Source organism: Thamnophis sirtalis, unplaced genomic scaffold (assembly GCF_051295495.1).
Source record: "Thamnophis sirtalis isolate CommonGarterSnake01/CBP01778 unplaced genomic scaffold, rThaSir2_p1.2 scaffold_2, whole genome shotgun sequence".
NCBI lineage: Eukaryota > Metazoa > Chordata > Lepidosauria > Squamata > Natricidae > Thamnophis > Thamnophis sirtalis.
In genome coordinates this window covers 40,668,656-40,693,383 of record NW_028261382.1, presented here as the reverse complement: position 1 = coordinate 40,693,383, position 24,728 = coordinate 40,668,656, and the positions used below count along the sequence as shown (strand labels likewise).

The 24,728-nt window shown below is 50.7% G+C and overlaps 3 protein-coding genes across 3 annotated transcripts in view; all 3 read right to left on the bottom strand.

Moving 5' to 3' along the window:
• The window catches only part of LOC148048658 (transcriptional repressor p66-beta-like), a 30,801-nt gene extending 29,551 nt beyond the window's left edge, over nt 1–1,250 (bottom strand). The window contains 1 exon segment of the mRNA XM_087705054.1: nt 1,137–1,250. The gene's annotated coding sequence lies outside the window, so the exon portion shown is untranslated.
• LOC148048657 (transcriptional repressor p66-beta) overlaps nt 1–1,263 on the bottom strand; it is a 57,585-nt gene extending 56,322 nt beyond the window's left edge. The window contains exon 1 of the mRNA XM_087705052.1: nt 1,137–1,263. The gene's annotated coding sequence lies outside the window, so the exon portion shown is untranslated. The remainder of the gene's footprint in view (nt 1–1,136) is intronic.
• A 1,556-nt stretch (nt 1,264–2,819) lies between these two features.
• The window catches only part of DENND4B (DENN domain containing 4B), a 30,550-nt gene continuing 8,641 nt past the window's right edge, over nt 2,820–24,728 (bottom strand). The window contains exons 5-28 of the mRNA XM_087705049.1: nt 23,198–23,367; nt 22,374–22,615; nt 21,935–22,001; nt 21,415–21,473; nt 21,179–21,323; nt 20,239–20,414; nt 19,363–19,463; nt 17,857–18,072; nt 16,860–17,005; nt 15,802–15,941; nt 15,009–15,126; nt 12,915–13,121; nt 11,837–11,965; nt 11,526–11,679; nt 9,686–9,850; nt 9,168–9,592; nt 8,978–9,082; nt 8,704–8,882; nt 7,750–7,939; nt 6,414–6,659; nt 5,988–6,093; nt 5,550–5,715; nt 4,858–4,922; nt 2,820–3,978 (exon numbers count right to left, since the gene is read on the bottom strand). Of these exons, the coding sequence (XP_087561175.1) occupies nt 3,833–3,978; nt 4,858–4,922; nt 5,550–5,715; nt 5,988–6,093; nt 6,414–6,659; nt 7,750–7,939; nt 8,704–8,882; nt 8,978–9,082; nt 9,168–9,592; nt 9,686–9,850; nt 11,526–11,679; nt 11,837–11,965; nt 12,915–13,121; nt 15,009–15,126; nt 15,802–15,941; nt 16,860–17,005; nt 17,857–18,072; nt 19,363–19,463; nt 20,239–20,414; nt 21,179–21,323; nt 21,415–21,473; nt 21,935–22,001; nt 22,374–22,615; nt 23,198–23,367 (3,863 nt within the window). The 3' untranslated portion in view covers nt 2,820–3,832. The remainder of the gene's footprint in view (nt 3,979–4,857; nt 4,923–5,549; nt 5,716–5,987; nt 6,094–6,413; nt 6,660–7,749; nt 7,940–8,703; nt 8,883–8,977; nt 9,083–9,167; nt 9,593–9,685; nt 9,851–11,525; nt 11,680–11,836; nt 11,966–12,914; nt 13,122–15,008; nt 15,127–15,801; nt 15,942–16,859; nt 17,006–17,856; nt 18,073–19,362; nt 19,464–20,238; nt 20,415–21,178; nt 21,324–21,414; nt 21,474–21,934; nt 22,002–22,373; nt 22,616–23,197; nt 23,368–24,728) is intronic.

The window sequence follows — 24,728 nt, the reverse complement described above, 5'->3', positions numbered from 1 at the left end:
CTGCCAAGGATGCCACCCCCACAGTAAAGCTTTGGATTGAAGAGATCCAAAAGCTTCCGTCTCTTAGTCCCTGCCTGCCCCCCAATGAGGCTTCACGGGCACCCCCAAACTCCAGACAAGGGGTATCTCAACAAAGACGCCCCCCCCCACTGACAACCCAGATTGCATTGGCCCTGCGTCCCCCATGTGCCCACCCACCCAATGCAAAGACTTTGCAAGGAAGGCAGAAAAGGGCAGGAAGGAAGGAAGCCAGGAATGAATGAATGGAGGCATCTCTTCCCTTAAAATAGTAATAATAGAAAAACGACCCCAGACCCATATGCCTCACCCACAGACACCCCCGCCCTCAAATCCAGAAGCTGCCCACCCTTTTTCCTCCTGAAACCCCCCACCCACTCAATCCAAGATCAACAGCCCCCAAGGCTCCCCCCCCCCCGATCTGGCAACAAAGACCCCCCCCCAGCAAAAGCAAAGGGGGGGGGGAGGACGCCCACTCATCCCCCTCCTGCCCCCAAAGCCAAAGGGGCCTTTGCTAAACCGTCTGCCTGACCCACAGACGCCCCCAACCCTAAATCCAGAGGCTGCCCTCCTTTTTCCTCCTGAAACCCCCCACCCACTCAATTCAACAGCCCCCCCACATCAGACCCTCCCCCAGCAAAAACAAGGGGGAGGAAAGACACCCCCCCATTCATTCCCCTACCCCAAAAGCCAAAAGGGCCCTTCCTAAAAGTGGGGAGGGGCTTAGATCAACAAGGGGGGGTGGAGACCCCCACTCATCCCCCTCCCCGCCCCAAAAGCCAAAGGGGCCTTTCCTAAAAGTGGGGAGGGGGCTCAGACCAACGAGGGGGGGGGAAGAATGGGGAACGTCCATAGGAAAACCCCATGGGAGTCTCTATGGGGAAGGGCTGCTTCTCAGCTCCCACCCCCACAAGGGGACCCCAACATGCCCCCCCAAAAGCAGAGGGGTCTTCCTGGAGGGGGGGCAGGATGGGAATGCACCCCTTAATTTAGCCCCCCCCAAGTTTTGATTGACAAGGTCTGGAGACGCCCCCCCCTCTCCAGGGCCAGCGGGGATCCCCATAGGCCGCCCAGCTGTCAATCAAGCTCCGGCCCCGCCCCCTCCGGGTTCCTCTCACCTGGCGGCGTCGGCGGCTCCCTCAGGCCGAGCGGGAGGGCGAGGGTGGCGGCAGAGGAGGCGGCGGCGGCGGCGGGAGGGCTCAGGGGGGACGGAGGCCGGGCGGCGGACAGCAGACGCGGCGCCACCAGCAGCGACACCGACACCTCCGCCGCCGCCGCCGGAGCCGGCACCCACCACAAACAATGCGTTTGATTGGGCGGCGGGGCCCGCCGGCCGCGGCCCGCCTCCCGCGACGCCAGCGACGACGGCCGTTGGGCGCCGCGACGGAGCGGCGTGCCGAGCGGCCAATGGGGCGGCGAGGCAGGCGCGCGGGGGGCCGGGGGAGGGCTGCCATTGGCTCCAGCCAGCGGGTGACTGGCGTCCGGGCGAGGCCAACCAGCGGCGCCGGACCTTCTTCCCTCTCCCCCCCCCTCTTTTTTTTTTAAGATTAAGCCGCCACATCCGGGTACTCGGCCTCATGGAAGATGTGTCGGCGGGAGGGGGCAGAGGCGTCTGGAGCGCCCGGGGCGTTTTTTTTTTAAATTGCGGCCCTCGGCGGCCACCGTAGGCTTGCCTTCCTTTGCTTTCAATGGGGGGGGGGGAAATTATCCTTTTTTTAATTAAAATGTGCAATAATTGAGCCCCCCCCAATACATCGTGGCTGTGTTGCCTCCTGGCTTGCACAAGTCCCAAGCTGCTTTTGCATATCTCAGGTTGGCAACAAACTGACCATGGGCTTGCTTTAAAGCAAGAGCCAAACGTGGCTTGCATCTAAGATCATCTCATGAACAAACCATGGTTTGTTCAATCATGGTTAAATGAGTAAAACCACCATTTGGCTGGGTTTGGGCAAAGCTGCAAACCTCCCACTGGGTAGGAACTATGTTGGCTTGCATAAAACGTGGTTGGCGTGGCAAAATTGCCCAAGAAGCTGCAATTTGCAATGGTACTGAAATAAGCGACTTGTGGCCAGTCCCCACACTTACGACGGGATAAAAAATTGGGCACTTGGAAAATGGCATGCATTCATGACAGCATCCTTGGGTTGCTGTCGGTGACCTCGGCTGGCTTCCCACAATCCCAGAGATTCGTTTAACGTCTGAACTGATTTGCTTAACGACCTCGGGGGGGGGGGAGAAAGAGGATGCAGATTGGAGTGCAGCTCACTTAAAAACTGCCTTGCTTAGTGACAGAAATGCTGTGGAAAACCTTTGGACGTCAAAAGCCCGATTCCCCTCTTGAACCAAGCCGCAAAGGTTGGGACTAGATGCCCTCTGAGGCCCTCTCAGATTCTTCCAGCATTGTCCTCTTAGCGCCCAAATCGGGTGTCAATCTACTTTATGCTCCAGCGTAAAGCTGGGAACTGAGTGGTGGCCTAGAGACGGAGTTCTCTCCTCACAATCAGGAGGTTTGATCCTAGATAGAGGCAAATATTTCTCTCTCTGGACACAACTGAAAATATATCTGCCGAGCAAAACTCCGTTCTGGCGACAGGGAACAGCATCCGGCCAGGAAAAAACACTCTTCTAGCTCCATTCGGTTGCCGAGACGCCATCCCGCAAGGGATTATGAGGTCGTTAAGAGGATGATAATAAAAGCTGGGAACTGACCACCTCCCCCCCCCCGCCCAGATAGGGAAGGCCCTCCGCACATTCTCAGAAACCCTCTTTCCATCATGAAACAGGAGACAAGACGCAGGAAGGAAAATACAGACGTCTTTTTTTTATTTACAGGATGAGAGCGGGGAGGGGGGGGGAACTCAACTCAAAACAGTTAACAGAAACACGGCAACAACGGGGCTGGGGGTGGGGACCATATTGCTCAGACTGAGCCCTGAGGTTGGGGGGGGGGAGAGAGGAACCCCTCACCCCTGGGGGAGTCCCGGGGCTCTTTTTTATGAACAGAAAGACGGTTGCGGCCCCCATTTTCCACGACGGGGGCGTCCTTACAGTTAAAGCACGTGCCACAAAGGAAGGGGGGGGGGAAGAGGACAGGGGGAAAAAAAGAGGGAGGGGCTCTGTAATAAATAAATTTACAAAATAGCTTCTGGTTTTCTGTTTCTTTCTTCCCCCTTGTAACACTGACGGTAAAAATAATACTTAAAAAACACAAAGCGAGACACCCCCCCTCCTCCCCAATTAACCCCCCTCCCTAATGAATTGGGAGGGGGTGGAAGAGAAAGGGGTGGGCGGGGCAACCCGAGGGGGCGTTGTCCTTTAGGAGTGGGCGGGGTATAACTGCACCCCCCCCCACTCCCCCCACTGCAACGGACACGGTGCACAAAAATAGACATTTACGGTGGGGGGGCGGTGACCCAGATTTGAGGAGGGGGAGGGAGGGAGAGATTTGGGGTGTGTCTATGAGTGGGGGGGGAGTCTTGAGCCCCCTAGGCATGTGCAAAGTGCAGACCTGGACCGGGAATCCCCCCCCCTTCCTCTCAATTCCTTCGGAGGAGGACAGCAACGCAGCTCCCAGTGTCGAAAGGATGGGGTCTCCGTCCTGGGACCCCTCCCCGCCTGCACCCCCCCACCCCAAAGGGCCCAGGGGTGCTGGAAACAGCCTAAAGACCTTGTCTGTGCCCCCTCCCCAAATTTGGTTATCAGCTCCAGTTTCATCCTTGGCTAGTTTTTTCTTTTTGACCCAGGCAGCAGCAGCAGCAGAGAGAGAGATGAGTGGGTTGGTGGGGAGGGGGGCAGCTGGGCTCCCCCCCTCCCGCTAGCATTCCAGGTTGGCACCGAAACTCTTCCGGCAATCGATGGCCTTGGTGGTGAGGGGCTGCGCCCTCTGTTTTCGGAGAGGCTCCTTCCCCATGTTGCTGGCCAGCTTCGAAAAGGCCGACTTGTACTTCTTGTCAAATTCGGCTGCGGGGGGGGAGAGAGAGAAGCGTTTCGTTCATGCGACCGTTCCAGGTTAACAACGGCCATTTTTTCCCCACACGCTTGGCTCGTATTTGTGACGGTCCCCGGGGGTTTACGTCACCCTCCTGGCCAGCAATGGGGGAGCTTCGCTTAACAACCGTGTGGCTATCTTAAAAACGGCGACGATTCACTTAGCAACGGTGGCCAGGAAGGTCGTAAAATGGTTGCAAAAAGGGTTTCCCCCCCCTCCTTTTTATTAAGCATCCCGGAGGGATTTAGGCAGGTTGCTAGTCCTCATAGTTGGAGATCCTAGTGGCGTTTCCCCCCTTTATGATACAGAATGGGCACGGCAAGGTGCTAGTCCTCATGGTGGGAGATCGTAATGTCCTCCCCCCACCTTTTATTAAGCACACTGGGCAGGGGAAAGGTGCCAGTCCTCATGGTGAGAGATCCTAATGGCATTACCCCCCCCCCCTTTGATAATACAAACTGTTCATGGGGTAAGATACTAGTCCTCATAGTGGGAGAGCCTGCTTGCATCTCCCCCCCCCCTTTTATAATACACACTGGGCGTGGGCAAGGTTCTAGTTCTTAGGGTGGGAAATCTTGATAGCATTCCCCCCCCTCCACTCTTTTATAAAGCACACCAGGCACAGCCAAGGAACTAGTCCTCAAGGTAGAAAATCCTTCCCCCCTGCTTTATGAATCACACTGGGCCCAGCCAAGGTGCTAGTCCTCAAGGAGAAAGCCCGACCAAAAAGCCCCAAAGGGACAGATCCGCAAAATGCGACAGTGAGGCCATCCTACTCTTCCCAGGCCTCCAACGTATAGGGATCGTGTCTGCCCCACACCCCCTTCAACCCCGTTCCGCCAACTCCTTACCAATGTCCACGTGCTCCCTGCCCAACGCGGCTATTTTCAGGAAGAGAAATTCACGATACACGCTCCTGAAAGAAAAAGACGGAGCCATTTTGAAACGTTTCACCCCCCTAACTTAATTTTACCGTTATTTTTAATGCATTGCTTTATTTATTATTAGCCGATAACCCGGGGTATTTATTTATCCTAACCCTCCTTCCGTGAATCCCGCCGCAATTTCTAAGGTTGAGATTTTCCCACCTTACCAGAGGGAGCCCTCCTCTTGCGGAGGACTGTGAAGCAACTCCTCTGCTCTGTACAGTAGAAGCCATTTTACGGCAGTACGGTAGAAGCTGTTTAAAGGCACAACAGGCTGCATCTTAACAGAACACCCACCCTCTCCCCGAGGGATGCTAGGGGTGTCTTACCCCTACAGTATTTGTTTCCAGAGAGTAAGTCATCTGTGTATCAAGTTTGAACGCTCCAGGCGTTCCAGAGTTATGCTGGGGCACACGCACGCATACACAGAGCCATTTATATATATAGATAGATACTGTACTGCCACTCTTTGAGAGAGATAGATGGATGGATGGAAAGATACGACGTGTAAATAAATGTAAATAAACAAATTTGTTAAATTTGATGCCTCCCCCCCCCCCCTCGGCTGTTTTTGAGGGAGGGGCTTGGGCCACGAGGGAAAGGAGAAGAAAGCCCACCTCTGCAACAGCCCGGAGTTGGCATAGCCCGCCACCTTTTCGACGAAGAGGACGATGGCTTTGTGGACCTCCCCCAGGCCGAGATAATTAATGACCGCGTCCAGGAAGGACAGAGAGAACGGGTGGTTATGCTTGCGCCAATTTTGCAGCCGCGTGGGAATCTGGCCTGGGAAAGGAAGAAGACTGGCGTAAGAATCCGAAAGGCCCCCTCTGTTCGAGGACCAGATGGCACCGATGCCCATCTCTGTCTATTACAGCCAGCCAAACCCATCAAGATCTCCGCAAATCTTTCATGCCGTTTTTAGCGACCACCGAGGGATGTTTGGCATCCCGGGAGGGTCCACAGACGTTGGCCAGAAGTCCAATAAATCCATCACTATCCAAAAGGACCGTGTGCCAAAAGGGTTTAAAGGAGACTCTGGCTGTTCTCGCCCGTACCATGCAGCCTCCAGAGAATGTAGAGAGGGGGGAAGGTGTCGGGATCGGAACTCAGCACGTCCCAGAGTAAGCGTACGTTGACGAAAGGGCCCTCCGGAGTCGGCGCCTTGGGAAAAAAGGAAAGGAAAGCGGAACAGTTGAGTTTCTCAACCTTGGGAAAACTTTTTAAGGCAGGTAGACGTGAATTCCCAGAATCCCTCCCAGCCTGCAGCGTGATTCTGTTCCTTGTTTTGAGGGGAGGTGTGCGGGAAGGGACCCCTCGAGGTCATCCAGTCCATCCCCCCGCCTCCCACGAAAAAAGGCCATACTCAAAAATCCCCCCCCCCCCGAGATGGACCTACATCCCAATTTCTGTTTTCTTCTGGGATGTCCTTGAGGCGCCTTCTCAACCTCGCCCTCCCTCGTGCGGGAGGAGAGTCGTGTTACCTGGGAGGGCGCCTGGACGTGCTTGGAAGCCAGGAGCAGCTGGGGCAAGCCGCTGCAGAGGCCCAACCGCTGGAAATACCAGACCAGGTTCCAGTAGATGATCGGATGATTGTCCACCAACTCGGGCTGAGATAGGAAGACGGCTCCCTCGTTCTCCAGGAGGGTCTCCAACTCTTTACGCAGGACCAGGGGGCTGAGGTAGGCGAAAGCCAGCTGTTCCACCCGGGCGGCGGGACCCTGGGGCAGCTGGGAGAAAAAAAAGAGACGGGTTCTAATTCCCCATCAGCCCCAGCCCATCCCCAGGAACATGGGAGCTGTAGTCTCCAGACTCCGGGAAGAAGGATCCAGTTAACGTTGCATTCTAATTCTAATTCTTCTTCATCATCCTCATTTAACGACGCTACTTGTGGGGCCAGAGACTCCCGTTGTTAAGCCTCGTGGCCTCAGATCAATAAGACACGGACCATGCGGTTGAGCAATGGCAGTTCAGGAAGTCCCGGTTGTCTTTAAACAAGGACTGCGGAAGGTCATTTCCGCGAGGACCTCCTGTGACTGCAACCTTCGACTTCCTACAGTCTTCCCCATTGATCTGGCTTGTGGGAAGCTGGCAGGGAAGGCTGCAAAGACGGTAAGATGCCGCAATGGCTGTTAAGTACAAAGTCTGGCTGCAGCTACCGTTCATTCAGCGCCGTCGTAAGTTCGAACCGTCGCCGAAGGAGTTAAACGAGTTTCTATTTCTCTTCTATTCCGCACCCTCCGCTTTTCTTCGAACCTCCTCCTGAGGCTCAAAAACAACCCACCCGGGCTACAATCTCGCTGCATGCACTGGGGAAGACTGTTGAAATATTCATGACTGGGAGGGACATGGGAACAAGGCCAGCCAATGAATAGGCATAGCAACAAAGTCAATCCATGGGAGCTTAAACATATCTGAACCTGTGCAGAGGATCGAAACAGAAACTTAAGAAGGAAGCAGTTCTGCTGCTCTGAGAAGTAAACTAGCAGTCGGTCTGGCCTTGTCTACTGATATGAAACTAATTGTTTATGTTTGCCTGTAAAGAAGTTAACGAATCCAGCTGAATCAGTTATCTGCGCGTGATTTCTAGATTTGAATTTATGCAACCAACTCTGAGAAAGACAAAAAAAACCTCTACGAGGACTAGAAACTTAATGCGCCAAAGGAAGGCTAGGACAGGCACCTACGTGTTAGAGAACCGTGCTGTTTTACAACAAATTTGCTACCCTTCCTTCAGAAACGAGTCTCTGAAACGGAAAACACCACTGGCCTTTGCCTATCCCAACTCTCCGAGCGCGGAAGGACGGAAGGAGTCCGTACCGCTGATTCACTGAAGCCGTTGCATAGCGATCCGTTCTTGGGTTTCCGCCGCGGATCCGTCTCCGCCTCGTCCAGCAGGAGGCATTGGGACCGATCACTGAGCACCGGGCCCTGGCCACCTGGCACGGGGGCTTCGCTGTCCCGGGGCCAATCCGAGGACACCGAACTCGTGTCAGAAACATCAGCATTGCTAAAAGAGAACGGACAGCTTTGAACCGAGAGCAGGGGGCTCACGCGAGTGAGCCAAGTTGCAGGGAGGGTTAAAACCCATTCCCCATGCACAGGTCTTCCTTCTCAGGACCCAGTTAACTTGGTTAATGCATTAAAACCATTTTCTGGGCTCAAATGATACTTCACACCCACACTTGTATGTTAGACACACATACACACACACATACACAAAACCTAACAACCCATCACAACTCTAAGAGAGATGATTGTCAGGCCGGCAGCCATCTTTTCTTTTGGATCTTTGGCTTGCCACGCTTTCTATTATTCTACTATGCCTTTTCTATGGTGGGAAAATGGGAGGGGGGGATTGTACGGCGTTAGACGATAGGTAGCCAAAACAAAATTCTTTCTAGAAACCCAAGGTCATCCTTTGTCTCTGAACCTCTGTACCTGACCGGAACTGGATGGGTGGAAACTGCCAACGTGACAGTGGGAGATTGGACCATGGGATGGACTTGTGGGTGTGGGGGCAAGATCTCGAACTTTCAACTGGGAAGCTTTCAGATTCGGGTTTTCCCAGATGTGCCAACATGGCTCTCTTAATCAATTGGAACTTTAAGCAATACTGTCTAGGACTCCTGATTTACTTTTGGATGCTATTTGGAACCCTGACAATGATGAGGTTAAGGATGGTCCCTTGGTGCTCGGACAGTAGGAGAAATAGTCAGGAATAAGATAAACATGCTGGAGGCAGGGACAGTTAAGCATAATCGGCACTCGGACCTGAGAGAAACCGTTTGGAAATCTTGGATCTCGATGCTGAGGAAGGGCACGAAGAGACGTCCGCAGAAGGGGCAAGTGGTGTTCAGGTTGGAGTCGTCCGAACTCCACCCAGCCATCACCTCTTCGTCGTACACCAGCGAGCTGCAAGCCTCGCATCGCGAGCAGCTGGAAAGGAACACCTGAAAGGACAGGATAATTGTTCTGTGAGGGAAAACGGTGGGGACGGGACAAGGACTCCCGGATAGACACACGGCGGAGCGCGCGGAAAAGGTACCTCAACTGCCGGAGGCTCCGACAACCGATCGCTGGATTTCCGGAGATTGTAACTACACACGGACGTATCCGAGAGATCGTACTCGCTACCCAGAGAGGCCGAACTCTGTGGTAGGAAAGAAGCGGGTTGAGTCGAGAAAAAGGATCGCGAGAAAGAATTGGGAAGACTCGTCCCGCACAGGAATACCGACCTCCGAGGCTGTGGATCTTGGACGCTCCGGGGGAAGCAGCAAGTGTCCCTCCAGCGGACTCTGGCGAGAGGGGTGTTCTCGGTGCTCAGATCCGCCGCGCCCATGGGAGACCTCCCCGCTGGAACCGTGCTTCACGGAAGGTCGTTTGATGGGGGACAGAAACTGCTGCAGTTTGGCGGTTAGACTCCGGCGAGGGGTGCTCCCCAGGCGACGGTTTTCAGCAGCCTGGCTTGACCCCGGAGTCGCTCCCTCTTGTTGTCCGGTCTCCACGCTGCTCAGCGTTAACCTGTCGCTCTCGTCCGTCAAGAAAGTGCTGATGTCCGAAAGACTGCTGCCCTCCGAGCTTCCAGGCCCGTCCCGCGCGACGCGCAACCAGGGAGGAAGCATATTATTGCTTTCGGTTTTGGGGCTGCCCAACATTTTCCCTGTTGCAGGGAAGATTTTAAAATTGGTACCTGATTTTTTTTCCCACCCCTGTTGGGAGAACGAAATCCCCTCCCCCTCGGATTCAGACTCACCCAGGAATGTGCTCGCTGGCATATCCTGCTTGGGGAAATTCAGGCTTCCGCTCTTCGCGAGTGACGAGAATTGCAGGTTCTCTCTTAAGCTGCTCCCGGACCAGGTCGTTTGCCGCTGAAGGCCAGTGCGGGGTTGATATTTGGGGGGTTTGGCCTCTTTGCTGTCTGCCGGTAAAAAGAAAAGAGGAAGGGCCCCCCCCTTCCCTTTGAGAACCGCCTGGTGTTTTATCTGTGCTGCTGTTAAGTCATTGTAATTAGATAAGAGACAGCATAGCCCTCAGCTGCGTAACGGGTGGAAAAGGAATTTCTCAGGCTGTAAAAGAGATGGCGGGAGATGTGCGTTTTCAGACCCGCAAGCTTCTGTTTTATAGTAGGCTTACAGTAAAGTAGAATGATCTACGTAGTAAAATGGCCTTGGAAGATGGTGTAGCTACCTGGGGAACCGTCAGATAAGAGACGGCTGAGCCCCAGCTGTATAACGGATGGAGAAAGAATCACAGAAGGAACCGTCTCTAGTTTTTCGGGGGTATAAAAGAGAGAGGAGGAGTTTTGCACTGTCAAGCGAGCAAGGCTGTGTTAATGTAGCCTTAGCATAAAGTAGAATTGGTTCGTGCGGTCAGCAAGCTAGCTGGGAGACTCTGGGAATTATAGTCTGTCCATCTTAAAGCATGCTGGCTGGGGAATTCTGGGAATTATAGTCTGTCCATCTTAAGGATGCTACCTGGGGAATTCTGGGAATTATTGTCCATCTTAAAGCATGCTGGCTGGAGAATTCTGGGAATTATAGTCCGTCCATTTTAAGGACACTAGCTGGGGAATTCTGGGAATTATAGTCTGTCCATCTTAAAGCATGTTGGCTGGGAAATCCTGGGAATTATAGTCCGTCCATCTTAAGGACGCTACCTGTGGAATTCTGGGAATTATAGTCCGTCCATTTTAAGGACACTAGCTGGGGAATCCTAGGAATTATAGTCTGTCCATCTTAATGACGCTACGGGGAATCCTGAGAATTATAGTCCGTCCATCTTAAAGACGCTAGCTGGGGAATTCTGGGAATTATAGTCTGTCCATCTTAAAGCATGCTGGCTGGGGAATTCTGGGAATTATAGTCCGTCCATTTTAAGGACACTAGCTGGGGAATCCTAGGAATTATAGTCTGTCCATCTTAATGACGCTACGGGGAATCCTGAGAATTATAGTCCGTCCATCTTAAAGACGCTAGCTGGGGAATTCTGGGAATTATAGTCTGTCCATCTTAATGACGCTAGCTGGGGAATTCTGGGAATTATAGTCCGTCCATTTTAAGGACGCTAGCTGGGGAATTCTGGGAATTATAGTCTGTCCATCTTAAAGCATGCTGGCTGGGGAATCCTGAGAATTATAGTCCGTCCATCTTAAAGACGCTAGCTGGGGAATTCTGGGAATTATAGTCTGTCCATCTTAAAGCATGCTGGCTGGGGAATTCTGGGAATTATAGTCCGTCCATTTTAAGGACGCTAGCTGGGGAATCCTGGGAATTATAGTCTGTCCATTTTAAAGACACTAGATGGAGAATTCTGGGAATTATAGTCTGTCCATCTTAAGGATGTTACCTGGGGAATTCTGGGAATTATAGTCTGTCCATCTTAAAGCATGCTGGCTGGGGAATTCTGGGAATTATAGTCCATCCATCTTAAGGACGCTGGCAGGGGAATTCTGGGAATTATAGTCCACCCATATTAAAGCATGCTGGCTGGAAAATTCTGGGAGTTGTAGTTCCCCCATCTTAAAGCCTGTTGGCTGGAGAGGTCGTGTTCTGGGTGGGGGATAAATTGAGCCTTGCCTGTTTTCACAATTGTACCTGCTGAAGGGCTGAGGCTCTGTGAGTCTGCGTCCCGCTGGCGCTGGCGCAGGGGCTGCCGGAACTGGGCGGCCCCGAGGACGACGTTCCGCAGTTTGGCCCAGCGAAGGCGGCCTCCTTGGCTACTGGACGGCCACTTACACTCCAAAATGGCCTACGGCGAAAGAGGCGGGGTAGGACGGGAAAGCCGGGTTTAACTCGCGGCATGGCACAGGTGCGCCTCGAGTGCCCCCGAGAACGCCTGGCTGCTTGCCAAAACCACGCTAAACCCAGGGGAAGGTGGAGAAAGGAGGAGGCGGGGGCGGGAATACCTTGTTGTAATAGCCGTAGGTAATGGTATTGGGGACGATCCCGGCTCGTTTCATTTCCAGCATGACCTGGACGGAGAGTATCGGCTCCCCGTATTGGCCGCACAGCTGCATCAGAGTACGGTAGCACACCTTTGAACGAGAAAAGGGAAGGGGGGGATATGGATGCCAATTTCCCCGTTTCCGTTAAACCCAGTGGGAATTCCTAAGCGGGAAATCCCAGCGGGAATTCCTAAGGTGCGAGGTCACCTGGGGTCACCGCACCCACTGTGTGTATCCCAATGCTTCCCAATGCTTTCCTTCTTCAGGCAGAACCACTTATGAGAAAGTGAAAGTGAAAGCAAAAGTGAAAGCGAAAGTAAAAGTTCAAGGACTGTTTATAGGGCCCTCTCCCACACCGTAGCTTGGAGTGGTAGGGTCTTCGGTTTTCGGGAGGCCATGGGAATATTTTGGGAGATTTCCGAATATTGTACAGCTATCGGGTCACTTTAAACATCCCCGTTGTGTCGGCAAATGTGCGCGTGGTTACACGAAGAAAAACCACTTCGAACCACTTTGGGGTAATTTATTTAGATTTGGGAAGCGCCAGGCTAGCAGGATGAACAGGGAGTCCCATAGATGGTGGGGAAAATGCCTAATTGGGAAACGTGGGCTACTGGGAATTGTAGTTCTACAAAATATGGAGGGCTACAGACGCCCCCCTCTTCCAGACTCCAGACTGGAGTCTGTCCGTCCTGACATCATAAGATCAACGATTGAGCATCATCATCATCATCATTTAACGACCCCATAATCTCTTGCGGGGTGGAGTCCAGGCAACTGAATGGAGCTGAGTGGCCGGATGCCACTCTTGTTGCCAATGAGGAGTTATAATCGGGCAGATATATTCTCAGTGTGCCCAGAGAGAGAAATATCTGCCTCTCCCAAGGATTGAACTCCAGCCTTCGGTCAAAGCCCTACACCAGGAAGCCGAAGTAGACCCCAAGGAGGGGTTTCTGCTCCCCCCCCCGACCCACACAAAAAGACCCCGAAGACTCTGAAGGGGGAAGATTCTCTGCAGCAACGCAAACGGCGCTCCTACCTCATCTGGCAAGACGACTTCCTTGGTCTCCATCTGTTTCAGCACCTCGTAGGCGACATGCAGAGCTTGTACCTTCGAAGTCGCCATTCGGACGTAGGCGGGCAGTGTGATAAACCAGAGTGCGTAGCAGTGACCAAGCAGGCATTTAGCCCACATATCCGGCATGGAAGAATATTTCTGCGCGACTTTCTGGGCCACCTTAATCTCCTAGAAAGGAAGGTGGTTTAATGTCAGTTTACAAAAAAATAAAATAAATAACTGCGATACAAATCACTATTTATTTAAAAAAACAGTGATTAAAAAACATCGACCTCGGCTTAAATATATAGACGTCAAAGCCAGAAATATTCTTGTTAGGCAGAATACCTGTCAAGGCACTGAGGATTTAATGGCTGCCAGCTGATGTAAGGTTGTAAGCTGTAAACTGTAAGCTGATGCAACGAGGATAATTCAGCAATATAGGTATAGCCTATTTTAAGACTCTGGTGAGGGCCACACAAGTCTGTTACCCTTTTAAGAAGGGTGTGTGTGTGTGTGTGTGTGTGTGTGTGTGTGTGTGGCCGGCCATCAGAGGGCATCTCTCTAATACCCGAAAAATACAATAGAGGGAATGTATGTATGTATATATGTGTATATCTATGTGTATATGCTTGTATATGTGTATGTATATATGTATGTATGCACGCAAGCACGCACGCACACACGCACGCACACACACAGACACACATATATATATATTATATATTATATATTATATATTATATATTATATATTATATATTATATATTATATATTATATATTATATATTATATATTATATTATATATTATATATTATATATTATATATTATATATTATATATTATATATTATATATTATATATTATATATTATATATTATATATAGCAATAGCAATAGCAGTTAGACTTATATACCGCTTCATAGGGCTTTCAGCCCTCTCTAAGCGGTTTACAGAGTCAGCATATTTGCCCCCAACAACAATCCGGGTCCTCATTTTACCCACCTCGGAAGGATGGAAGGCTGAGTCAACCCTGAGCCAGTGAGATTTGAACCACTGAACTGCAGAACTGCAGTCAGCTGAAGTAGCCTGCAGTGCTGCATTTAACCACTGCGCCACCTTGGCTCTTAATATATTATATATTATATATTATATATTATACATTTATATTATATATTAATTATGTATTATGTATTATGTATTATATATTATATATTATATATTATATATTATATATTATATATTATATATTATATATTATATATTATATATTATATATTATATATTATATATTATATATTATATATTATATATTATATATTATATATTATATATTATATATTATATATTATATATTATATATTATTATATATTATTATATATTATATATTATATATTATATATTATATATTATATATTATATATTATATATTATATATTATATATTATATATTATATATTATATATTATATATTATATATTATATATTATATATTATATATTACAGCAGTGAGCATAGTATTGGAAAAATGAGGAAACTCCTACAGATGAAAATGTAATTAAAGAAAATATTAGAATGTGGAGAAATAGATCAGTTGACACTGAAGATAAAGGAAAAGGAAGATACAGAATATTTTTTAATGTGGGATTTATCAATGGTTGGGCAATAGAGGGAGAAATTAGAACAGGAAAAATCACTACTATGTACAAGTAAAAGGATGATAGATTTATCACTATGTATAAAGAAATAACACTCCTATTATTATTATTTATTTTATTCATTACACACGAAACTCAAGTCAAATGAACATTGAAAAATGTGTCACAATTATTTAATGAATAATGTATATAGATGTTTTGTTGTTGTTAATTATTATTATTGACCCAGACAATACGATGTTTATTAAGCACTGTATTAATGTAAAAATATATTTAAAAAAATACAAACAACCTCGGCTGGGATGAGAGAAGCTCAGGAGGGCTAGGACTGACCCGTATGTGGACGGGAGACCACCAGGAAATCCCAAGATGGGAAATTGGATTGCAAAACGTAACAGAGACCTGGCAATATTTACCTGCTGGGTGCGGCGAGGGGCAGGGCTGCTGGGGGCGCTGGTTCGGGCTTGGCACAGGGAGGGCATAAGTTGGTCCCGCTGAAAGAGCTTGGTCTGGAGCATCGGGAAGCTATCGTATCTAAAAACCAAAAAAAAACCACCCGGAGAGCTGTGGGTAGTTGGAGCGATGCAGGGAGATTCGTTTTAAGCCTAACGGCGTTTTAGGACTAATGGAAATTTTTGCCTCGATTGACTTAAAAGGATTTATAGGGGCATCCAAGCAGAATTTCAAGGAAGGAGGAGAAAAAACAAAAGAAGTTTTTACTCAAAACATTCACATAGATTCATTGTTTGGGGATTCGTTCAGTGGCGGGAACGGCCACTAAACGGGCTCAAGAGGTGGGATTCAGCTGGTCCGGATTGGTTTGGGCCAACCGGATGCTAATTTTACACCCGGTTTGCCAAACCGGTAGTTGCAAGCCTACCACTCCTCTCCCCGGAGTCGCCACGCAGCCCGTTCTGGATGCCGGATAAGTACAGGGCCTCGGAACGAACTACCCATAGAGATCCGGAGGACTTCCAGAGCACGGGAGAGGCCGTTTTCGTCCTCCCGGAGGCTGGAAGAAAACCTCCGGAGCCTCGGGAGCGCGAAAACTCCTCCCCTCCCGCTTTGCAATGATGCAGGAGGACGAGTAGGCCACACCCACCATGGCCACACCCACCCAGCAACTGGGCAGAAAACCAGTGGCTAACATTTTTGAATCCCACCCCCCGTGTGGACTATCCGCATCTTCCCCAGTTGGGACAGACTCACTTGTACGATGGCACTAGCTCCATTCCGTTGGGTCCGGTGGGTTCCTCGGGGGGCATAATAAAAACGGTGTGCTCGCTGCCCTGGGTGTCATCGAGTTCAATCAAAGGAGCTTCCTCGGGTTTCTCCAAGTCCACTTGGACCTTCAGATCAACAAAAGGACGACGGAAAATTGGAATTTAAGGAAACCGTCCCGTGACGGCAACCATCTCAAGATCTTCGCCTGCTCACGCAGGATGGAGAGCAGCGGTGGCTTTCACATTTTGCTACCAATGGTTCGTCCCGCGCGCAACCACGCGCTTCACTTCGGGCACCTGTGCCTGGCCTTTCGTGCATGCGCTTTGCTTGTGCGCGCGCCTTCTGCGCCGCCTCAAAAACATGTCTAAATAGTTGGAAGTGTTGGAAATGCCACCAATTACCAGAAATATTATCATATGTGATGGACATGTCTACTTAACGATGTTGTTATTAATTTAACAACTGTAATCATCATTGTCATTTAACAACCCTTTGCGAGGTGGAGTCTGAGCAACTGAATGGAGTTAGCAGAGTGGCCAGATGCCTTTCCTGTCACCAATGAGGAGTTTTGTCCAGCCGATATATTCCCATTGTGCCCGGAGAGAGAAATATCTGCCTCTACCTAGGATTGAACTCACAGCCTCCTGATTGTGAGGCAAGAACTCCGCCTCTAGGCCACCACAGCACTCCCAATTTAACAACTGTAACGAGTCCCTTAAAACTGTGGCTAGGAAGACTGCAAAATGGGGCAAAGCACACTTATGTCTCGCTTAGCAACGGAAATTCGGGGGCTCCATTGTCGAGAATTAGCCCCAATTGCTTTTCCTTTCTTTTTAGTAGCAACCAATGAGTTCTTTACTAGCCCTTGCAACCGAGGTTCAAGTTTTTAGGACGGCGAGAGAAGAATTTTGTGGTTAAACGTCATCTCTCGTCTCTTTTTCTGCGGCGCGCATCCAACTTCGAGCTCCCTAAAGACTAGATTAAGAGAAGCCGTTAAAAATAAAACCCGACCGAATGGTAAATTCAGATCTCCTTCCAGCTACCTTGTCGACGCAGGAATCGAAAAACTCCAGGCAAGCGTGGCGGTCGCTGACGAAAGAACATTCCTCGATGAACTGAGTGAAGAGCTGCGTCCGTAAAAGCTGTCCGTAGAATTTGTGGTAGGCCCGTTCGCGGGACTTCAGGAAACCTGTGAGGGAGGAGGGAGCGAGCAATTCACGGACAGATCTTCCCACTCCGGAAACGAATCTAACGACAGGACAAACGGATTGTTTCCTGCAAAAAGCCCACTCCCTTTTCACTCCTCTTTTATGTCCTATGGGAGGGGCCATTCACCGTCCACCTGTGGCCATACTCCCAAGCCGACCCTTGTTCCTTAGCTCTTCCCTTCATCTGGCAACTCTGTGTATGCGCACACTGGGAACAGGCTCCAGCTGTTCTTCTGCCTCACTGATGTCTGACTCCGAAGGCAGCTGATAACTGTCAGACGGCCCTGGCCCCCTCTCTGCCTCCGACGCAGAGCCCTCGTCCGAGCCTTCCCCAGACTCCAGGACTGGCCCATCTTCCTCCCCAACCCTCCTCACTGTCCGGCTCTGCTGCCAACTTTGCTGGCGGGCCACAACACGGTTTAACAAAAGCCTCTTTATTGTGATCTCCTCCCCAAGGAAGATGCTCGCTCTAAAACAGGGGTGTCAAACTGGATTTCTTGGAGGGCCCGATCAACATCGTAGTTCTCCTCTGGGGCCGGCTGGAGTCGGGGGAGACAGGACAGATGCCTCCTGCCGCATGGCCCGTTTTGGGCCTGGACAGCCTCCCGCAGCACTTTGCCCGCCAAAACCGGGCGGCGTGGGGGCCTCCCTCCGCATCCCATTTTGGCTGCCCGAGGCACCGTGGGGTGTGTGTGTGTCGTTTGCTATTTAAGTTTGGTCGTTCGCCAGCTTTAAGAACTCCGCGGGCCGAATCCGGCGGGCCTTGTGTTCGAGACCCCTGCTCTAAAACGTGTCAACCCCCCCCCCCAAAAAACGAGCTCAGTTTTCCTACCTTGCAGGAAAAAGAGACTGCTCGAATCTCGGGTTTTCTCCGAAGGAGCCTGGGTGATGGGCCGGAGGTATCCACGGTAGCCTTTCAACAGACAAGCCATGAATCGTAGGAACGCCCCTCGGATGTCCAGCTCCAGCTGTTTCCGGCGTCCATAGATGACGTCGTAGTCGGTCAGCAGGAATTCCAAGGAAGCCTCCTCGACCGGACGGTTATACACTATAACAAAAAGGATGGCCCGAATCATTTGGGGGGGGGGGACACGCCAAAACCTGCCCAATTTACCCCCTCGGGATCCAGAGGGGGCCCACTTTGAATCCTGGCGTAATATTTTGCAGAGAGAGCCGAGTTGGGGTTCGGGAGAACCTCTGGCCGGTTACGACCAGGTGGAACGTAACAGCAACCTACTAAATCTAGGTTATTATTTTTTTTAAATAAATAAATTATTTATTTATTTTCAAAACAAACATATATTGTAAAAAGTACACCAGCTGGTTGCAAAAAGCTTTTGTGCATCTCTTCCACCGTCATCAAATATAATTCATATTAATTGAAATATCTTAAATATTTACTATATTGACATCATCATACCTCCACTTTTATTTGGCTACAGTTATTTAAACATCCTTCATCCTTAAGTAGACCAAGATTCAATCCATAACCACATGCTGGCATTTCATTTACTTATTTGTGAAATCCTCCATTAACATTTAAGTCCTCATATCCTGTTTTAGCTAAAACTCCCATAATATTTAATACCAAAGTTTTCTAATCCTCCATTGTATATAATTTATTATCATTATCCTTTCTTTCTTTAACTATATCCTATATCATAGCATTTTCCCCCCAATTAGTTAAAATTTAACTGTATATAGTTTTGTGTTTTTTTATTATAATTATTATTATTATTAATAATCTTTATATATAGTCCAAAAATATTTCTAACCTTCCCTTCTCATATCCAATTATTAAATTAAATCTAGGTTATTTCGAAGCCCCAAACTATGAATCGTGGCTCCGGTGCCCTCTTGAAACACAGCGAAATTGCGTTGCGTCACAATTGATTGTCTCCTCCTGTCTCCTTTTATCTTATCACACCTGGAATCCTGTGTCCAAACCCGCCCCCCAAAAAAGATTGACCTGTCTGTCTGTGAATAGCAATAGCAATAGCAGTAGACTTATATACCGCTTCATAGGCCTTTCAGGCCTCTCTAAGCGGTTTACAGAGAGTCAGCATATTGCCCCCAACAACAATCCGGGTCCTCATTTTACCCACCTCGGAAGGATGGAAGGCTGAGTCAACCCTGAGCCGGTGAGATTTGAACCGCTGAACTGCTGATCTAGCAGTAGCCTACAGTGCTGCATTTAACCACTGCGCCACCTTGGCTCTTTACGGAATAAATTCCGTAAAGTATCTTTGGCTTGGAGTGTTTTGGTGTGGGACGAGGGGGGTCAGAAGAGATATCCATGCCCACCCGCCGTGCCAAATTCTCGCCCCCTTCGACTTACTTTCATCCAGTTGTTGATACTGGGCGTTTAACGAGGCCAGTAGAACTTTACAGGGCCTCCGCGGGAGGGAGCGCGCCGACAACAGCTTCCGTTCTTCACACCTGTGCACACGGCAAAGCTGCCCCTACGATTAGTGCCTCCTGCCGGGGGATCCCCGGGAACGCTAGTATCACACACACCCCCCCACACACAAACCCCTCCCCGTTTCCCCTCGCTCGCCCGCAGGGTTAAGGATTCAAAAGGAGACACCTCAAGGAATTGGAGGAGCAATTCTGCAAAAGAAAAAACATTGCACGCCCCGGGATGGAAAGAAAGTGGAGAAAGAAACTCGAGGCAGCTCCGCCTTGATCTTCCTTCGTATAAAATAAAACGGGGGAAATTTTAAAAAAATGTAGTGCCCGAATCAGAACGGGCATGCGTGCGTGCGTGTGTGTGTAGAGGCGTGTGCCCGAGTGCCGGAAGAGCAACTGGTCGGGATGCATCCGTGTGCCAGGGAGCTGTTCTTCGGGTTTCCGGCACACGCGTCCCTGTTTTTGGGCCGTTTTCGGCTCCCAAAAATGGCCTGAATAACAGCACAAAACGGCCTGAAAACAGCCTGAAAAAATGGCCCGAAAACACCCTGTTTCTTCGCCATTTTTCCTGCCGTTTTCAAGCCATTTTTTGGGCTGTTTTCAGGTTGTTTTGGGGCCAAAATACACTCTGAAAAACGGCCCGAAAATAGCCCCAAAGCAGCATGAAAAACGGCCTGAAACCACCTCAAAAATGGTCCAGAAATGCTCTGTTTTTTGGTCATTTTTGGCAACTTTGGGGCCGTTTTCAGGCACTCGCGAAGAGCCGCTTAACGACCGTCGCAATTTGCAGGATGCGGACACTCACTGGAAGATGGTGTTGGTGTCGAGGTCCACGCACATGACGTCATGCGGCAGGTCGTAGAGGTCGAAGTAGCTGGAGTGGAGGCCCACGATGAAGGGCACCGGGGCGCACAGCACGTCGGCCAAGGTGAGCGGGCAGAGAGGGATGTAGGGGCACTGCCAGCGCAAGGGGAAAATCATCTGGAGGAAGAAACACAGCTGGCCTGTAACATTTTCAGGCAGGGATGTCCAAGCAGGACAATTGCTAAGCCTTGAGGACTTCAACTCCCAGAATCCCGCAGGAAGCAACGTTTTTAGATGGGTGGACTTCAACTCCCAGAATCCCGCAGGAAGCAACGTTTTTAGATGGGTGGACTTCAACTCCCAGAATCCCGCAGAAAGCAACGCTTTAAGATGGGTGGACTTCAACTCCCAGCATCCCGCAGGAAGGAACACTTTAAGATGAGTGGACTTCAACTCCCAGCATCCCGCAGGAGGCAACGCTTTAAGATAGGTGGACTTCAACTCCCAGAATCCCGCAGGAAGCAACGCTTTAAGATAGGTGGACTTCAACTCCCAGAATCCCGCAGGAGGCAATGCTTTAAAATGGGTGGACTTCAACTCCCAGCATCCCGCAGGAAGCAACGCTTTAAGAGGGGTGGACTTCAACTCCCAGCATCCCGCAGGAAGCAACGCTTTAAGAGGGGTGGACTTCAACTCCCAGCATCCCGCAGGAAGCAATGCTTTAAGAGGGGTGGACTTCAACTCCCAGCATTCCACAGGAGGCAATGCTTTTAAGATGGGTGGACTTCAACTCCCAGAATCCCCCAGGATCTTCACAATTTGGGGAGACTAATCTAATAGCCAAGGTGTATAGGGACCCTCCCCAATTTTTCCGTGTTCTTGAGGTACCCAGCCCCCCATTTCTTCCCCTTCCCCTGCCTTCGGGCACAACGGACACTAACCGAGACCAAAGCTTCTCCGATGCTGGTCAATACGTCCGGCTGCAGCGAATGGATGAGGAGCTTCTGTTCGGTGAGCACAGCTACCATCAGGGCCACGGCGTGTTCGGGCCCCACGGTCTGCAGGAGGGTGAGAAAGCTGGCCCCACTGCAAACAGGAGGGGGAGGAGAAAAAAAATTCTACATTTCCCGCTGGCAGAATTTGGACGCGGTTCCAGGTTGCCTCGTCCCGCCCTTACCTGAGGGGTAACGGGGACGACACAGGTTGGCACAAGAGCAGGTTGTCGTAGGGGGACATCTAAGGAGCGGAAAAAGAGGGAGGAGCCGATTTAACGACGCAACCTCTCGCACAAACACACAACTGCCAAATACTGCCGTGGGCCACTAGCAAAGCGGGCATCCGAGGAGGGTTGGGGAGTCTGGGGAAGGCTCTGTGTCGGAGGCAGAGTGGGGGCCAGAGCCGTACGCCGGTTATCAGCTGCCTTCGGAGTCGGACATCAGTGAGGCAGAAGAACAGCTGGAGCCTGTTCCCAGAGCTGCCAGACGAAGGGAAGAGCTAAAGAACAGGGGTCGACTTGGGAGGAAGGCCGCAGGTGGACGGTGAATGGCCCCTCCCAGAGGAACTAAAAGAGGAGCGACAGGGGAGTGGAGTTTGCAGGAGACCATTCGTTCGCTTAATGGGTTCGGGACTCTCCGAGAGACTCCTGGCTCAGTTCTGCAGAGATCGGCCGGCCCGGCAGGTCCTGGGCTGCCACTCACCTGAACCAAGATCCGAGGTCTCTGCGGGGACGGGAAAGGAACGTTGTGCATGAAGTGAGAAATATGCCTAAGGACGCAGCAGAAGGGAGAGAATGGTTGAAAACAGACAAGCCTATTTTGTAACAGTCTCAGCCTCTGAACGGTTGTGATAGACGCAACACGGAGGGGTGGGGTGGGGGGGTGTCCGTCCCAGTTTGGGCCACTGCGTGAAGCTGGCGGGAGAGTCTAGCCTGCAGAATGTTGCTTTCTGCTCAATGGCTTCGCGACGAAGCCTCCACAGCCAGGAGCAGTCTACCGGAGAACGCCAGCAAGACGCAGCGGGAACGGGAAAAGAGAGGGCGGTTCCTTCTTACTTCTCCCCCACCCTCACCCCCATCCACCGTGGGCTTCCTCTGGACCCCCTTCTCCGGACTCCACCCCCACCGCAGTCCCCACTTACGCCTCGATGGGCAGGACGTGGGGTCCGGAGATGCTGTAACGGTAGATGAAGGTGAGGAATTTGCGGAAGACGTCGAAGAACGGCCAGTGAGACAAAACGCAGATGCTCTTCCGCGTCTGGATGGACTTGTTGGTGATGGGGCGGCGGTCCACCACGGTGAGGAGGTTGAGACACATGGACTGCCGGTCGGTGAGGCGCTCTCGGGGAAAGGACTCGTAAAACTGCATGGCGGCCCCGTAAACCTGGAGTACGGGGAGAGGGAGGAGAAGGGAGCAGAGTTACTCCGGACACACTTCGCCTCACCAGGGAGATCTAGGCGGATATTTTGGTGGCCTCCCATTTCAAAACAGCCAGAAATATTCAGGTACTCGTAGTCCTCGACTTACAACGGATTCGTTTAGTGACGAGGGACCAAAGGCCTGGGGAAAACGTGACTTACGGCCGTTTTTTCACACTTACGACCACCGCCCTACGCTGACGTGATCCAGACTCAGATGTTGGGCAACCGGTTCGGTATTTATCACGGTCGTCCCGGGGGTCATGTGTTCCCCTTTTGTGACCTTCTGACAAAGGGGGGGGGGCAGATTTGCTTCACTACCATGTTCCTCACTTAACAACGGCGTGTATTTGCTTAATGACGAGGGCAAGGAAGGTCGTAAAGTGGAGCAAAGCTCACTTCCCCGATGTTCCGCTCAGCCACGGAAGCGTCGGGCTGGATGGTGGTCGTAAGATGAGGACTAAGAGGTGGATCTTAGGGGTGCAAAGCACCCACCCGAAGAAACTCAGGTTTTCCACACACCCCCTTTTTTCTGCGCCCGCGTTACCTTGTCCCCCGAGGCGCCGGTCAACACGAAGGTGGAGAAAATGGGGAGGTTGTACTTGGTGTCAGCCGGCCAGCTTTCGATGGTGGCCCCCATGGGAAGGCAGAAGACGGGCACCGATTCGGGGAGTGGGAAAACCTCGTTGTCCTCCTCCGGGAAGCGGCTGAGGAGACCTGGGAAGGGAGGAAAGCCATCTTGGCTTAAAACAAGCAAGTTGACAGGATGGAGGATTCAGACATCGATGTCAGCATCAAAGATGGCGACTTTAAGAGGGATGGACTTCAACTCCCAGAATTCCCCAGCCAGAATCCTTTTACGAGGGATGGACTTCGATTCCCAGAATCCCTCACAGGTGGATTTCAACTCCCAGAATTCCCCAGCCAGAATCCTTTTAAGGGGGATGGACTTCAATTCCCAGAATCCCTCACAGGTGGACTTCAACTCCCAGAATTCCCCAGCCAGAATCCTTTTAAGAGGGATGGACTTCAACTCCCAGAATCCCTCACAGGTGGATTTCAACTCCCAGAATTCCCCAGCCAGAATCCTTTTAAGAACTTCAATTCCCAGAATCCCTCACAGGTGGATTTCAACTCCCAGAATTCCCCAGCCAGAATCCTTTTAAGGGGGATGGACTTCAACTCCCAGAATCCCTCACAGGTGGACTTCAACTCCCAGAAATCCCCAGCCAGAATCCTTTTAAGAACTTCAATTCCCAGAATCCCTCACAGGTGGAGTTCAACTCCCAGAATTCCCCAGCCAGAGTCCTTTTAAGAACTTCAATTCCCAGAATCCCTCACAGGTGGACTTCAACTCCCAGAATTCCCCAGCCAGAATCCTTTTAAGAGGGATGGACTTCAACTCCCAGAATCCCTCACAGGTGGACTTCAACTCCCAGAATTCCCCAGCCAGAATCCTTTTAAGAGGGATGGACTTCAACTCCCAGAATCCCTCACAGGTGGACTTCAACTCCCAGAATTCCCCAGCCAGAATCCTTTTAAGAACTTCAATCCCCAGAATCCCTCACAGGTGGACTTCAACTCCCAGAATTCCCCAGCCAGAATCCTTTCAAGAGGGATGGACTTCGATTCCCAGAATCCCTCACAGGTGGACTTCAACTCCCAGAATTCCCCAGCCAGAATCCTTTCAAGAGGGATGGACTTCGATTCCCAGAATCCCTCACAGGTGGACTTCAACTCCCAGAATTCCCCAGCCAGAATCCTTTTAAGAGGGATGGACTTCAACTCCCAGAATCCCTCACAGGTGGACTTCAACTCCCAGAATTCCCCAGCCAGAATCCTTTTAAGAACTTCAATCCCCAGAATCCCTCACAGGTGGACTTCAACTCCCAGAATTCCCCAGCCAGAATCCTTTCAAGAGGGATGGACTTCGATTCCCAGAATCCCTCACAGGTGGACTTCAACTCCCAGAATTCCCCAGCCAGAATCCTTTCAAGAGGGATGGACTTCGATTCCCAGAATCCCTCACAGGTGGACTTCAACTCCCAGAATTCCCCAGCCAGAATCCTTTTAAGAGG